The sequence below is a fragment of the Manduca sexta genome, unplaced genomic scaffold, assembly GCF_014839805.1.
Source record: "Manduca sexta isolate Smith_Timp_Sample1 unplaced genomic scaffold, JHU_Msex_v1.0 HiC_scaffold_2504, whole genome shotgun sequence".
NCBI classification, from domain to species: Eukaryota; Metazoa; Arthropoda; class Insecta; order Lepidoptera; family Sphingidae; genus Manduca; species Manduca sexta.
The window spans coordinates 16,838-19,535 of record NW_023593475.1 but is presented as its reverse complement, the minus strand read 5'-3'; the positions used below and the strand labels follow the sequence as shown (position 1 = coordinate 19,535).

The 2,698-nt window shown below is 31.5% G+C and overlaps 1 protein-coding gene across 1 annotated transcript; it reads left to right on the top strand.

The window, feature by feature from the left end:
- Nucleotides 1-1,012: 1,012 nt before the first annotated feature.
- On the top strand, nucleotides 1,013-1,860 carry LOC119192233 (von Willebrand factor D and EGF domain-containing protein-like; the record flags this gene model as incomplete). The annotated part of the gene is given in 1 exon segment (XM_037446062.1): nucleotides 1,013-1,860. A coding segment is annotated over 1 exon segment (176 nt), but the record flags the coding sequence as incomplete, so codon positions are not given.
- Between the last annotated feature and the right edge of the window lie 838 nt (nucleotides 1,861-2,698).

The window sequence follows — 2,698 nt, the reverse complement described above, 5'->3', positions numbered from 1 at the left end:
GTAATCGAACTTATCGCACACAAACTGCAATGGGAAATTTGAAAATTTTCAACCGGAATTCAAATTACGGAAACAAGGCGATATTGCCACTTAATGCAATAAATATTTTAACATGCTTATGAGAAAATAGATATGTAATTTATTGGAAACTAGACTAAAATTTAAAAAGTATGCGTTGTTTTGTTTATAATTGTATTAATAAAATGGAAAAATTAAATTAAGATTCAGTTGTCATATTACAACAAAAAGAGAACTTTAATATTTTACCATTTAATAACAATCATCAGATATTGTGGCAACTCGTTTGAAATTGTGTCAGACGACTTGCCACAATCTCTGTCATTGTGTCAGTCAATTTTTTATCGTATTTCGTTCGGAATTTTCATTAATGCATATTTTTTTTAATTAATGAAAATAGTCTCTGACATTTGTTTTTATGTTTTTACTTATCTAATTTAATTACGTACATAATTATTTTATAAATAGGGATAAAAGGCATGATTAGTGTTTTGAAAACTTATTTCCAGTGTCATCTAACTGAAAGTATCTTACAACAAAATTAATTTGAGGTTAGACCAAAACAAATAGAGTGACTGTTTGAGAGTGACATACCCTGAGTCACCGACTCCAAAATTGGTAACCAGTATGTATCTGTAATTTATTGTTAAAAGTTTTTATATGTAATTTTGTTTATTATTTTACCTTCATATTTAATAGTGGGCTATGAATTTTAAATATTCTAATATTAATAAGTACAATAGTTGACATAAAATTATTTACTTTGCGGATTGTAACGTGTGCAGTGTTACGCGATAGAGATTCGCATAAAATGGCCGACGCGCGATGCGTATACGCGACGGTTTGTAGCGTTGACAGCATAAGTAAATAATGATTCACTGCGGCGGAACAACTTCTTATTTATGGAATTATTAAAGTGAATTTTCGCGTCGGTTTTCCTGATGTTTTAATTCATCACCATTTGAAATAAATACAAATACATATTATATTACAGGACCTTATGGGAGTGTGGTGTTCACTGTTCCCGAAACTCTAATGCAACGCCAACATCCACGCAATGGGGATAGTCACGAGCAGTTCTACGAAGAAGTAGCTTTGGACGGGCGCAGGCGCGAGGAGAGAGATATTTCGCAGCATCTGTTAGAGGGCCCAGCCGACGAACGATTATAGATTGTAGCTACAAATGCCGTAGGCAGTGATTTAGTGATGTACACCTGACAGAAATGGTGCCTCCAGTACAAAAATTCTAGCATAATAAAGTAAAAAGCCGAATCTTTGTAATTTTCAATTTCAGTGCCCATTCAGATATATTTACGGTTGTTGCTGTCGCCGTGGATAGCCAGTAATGTACAGCGTTGTCTTCTTAGACACTTAATAAAATACCAGACGGGTTACTGAAAAATATTTTTTAAAATTATTTATTTATTTAGGATAAGACACAGACCTATTCCGCCTGAGCAGCGAATAAATCTTGGTTTTGAAATATTGTATGCATTGTAAATTATGTCATGTGTCAACAAATTTAGATATAAAATGTAATTGAATATAATAAATATACTTTTATTTTTGAATGCTGCATATTTTTACGTCTTAAAGCCGGGCCAAGGAACACCAATGACCATGGTTCTGGTGGATGGTTGAGTAGCATTCGTAGTTGTATTGATGATTTATAAACAAACTGAAAATATACAGCTCTTTGTTATACATAGTTTTTTTGACATTGCGTTATTAAATAGATTCATGTACTCGCTCTGAAAATAACACTTTATAATAAGTAACTTTAATCATAGATGTGAAGAAAAAAGATAAGTTTAGAACAAAATAAATATCAATAAAAAGTTATTTTAATTTTCATACCCTAATGCCATTACTGCTACTCAAAGAGATATCGTTGTCTTGCCAATATCACAGTTTTCGTCAGAAATACGCTATATGTATATACGTATGCACACACTATAGTCGCACTAAGCTACAAAATGATTAAAACATCAGAGAAGCAAAAACGGGATTTTTGCTGACAATATTTAATATTCATAGATGTTTTTAACATAATGTATAATTGAACCTGTGTTAAAAAAATATTGAAAAAAATAATTTATACCAGTCTTGTATTATATACTGCTTATTGCTGAGCACCGGCCTGCTCTGCTGCTGAGAGGGTTTAGGCCTTAGTCCACCACGCTGATCTAGTAATTTTTGGCAGACTTCACAAACCCTCGAAATTTTAATGTAGAATTGTTGTGTATATAGGTTTTCTCACCATGTTAGCCTTCATCGTTAAGGGCTTAAATTATGTAGAACTCGATTTTACGCTTACTTTGAAAAATTTCAAACAAAACATTTTGGGAATTGTTCGCAAGTATATACAGTAAGATAGTGTCTTACGATTGTATATAAAATCGTTATTATTATCAGTCTAAATTCTCAAAGTCAAAAATTAAGATTCGATCATATACGATGAATTAGTATTCTTTGATAGATTTTATTATACGAGTTAATTTGTTAGTGTATGTTAGTTCTATTTAATTAACATCTTCTATTTTTTAATTGTATAAGAAAATAGAACTTTACGAACGAAAAATAAAAAGTTCTATAGGCGCTAATGTCAAGCAATATTTTCTAAAAGCCGCAGGTAAGCGTGTTTTATCTACTTTCATCGACGTCATTTACTACGTAAAAA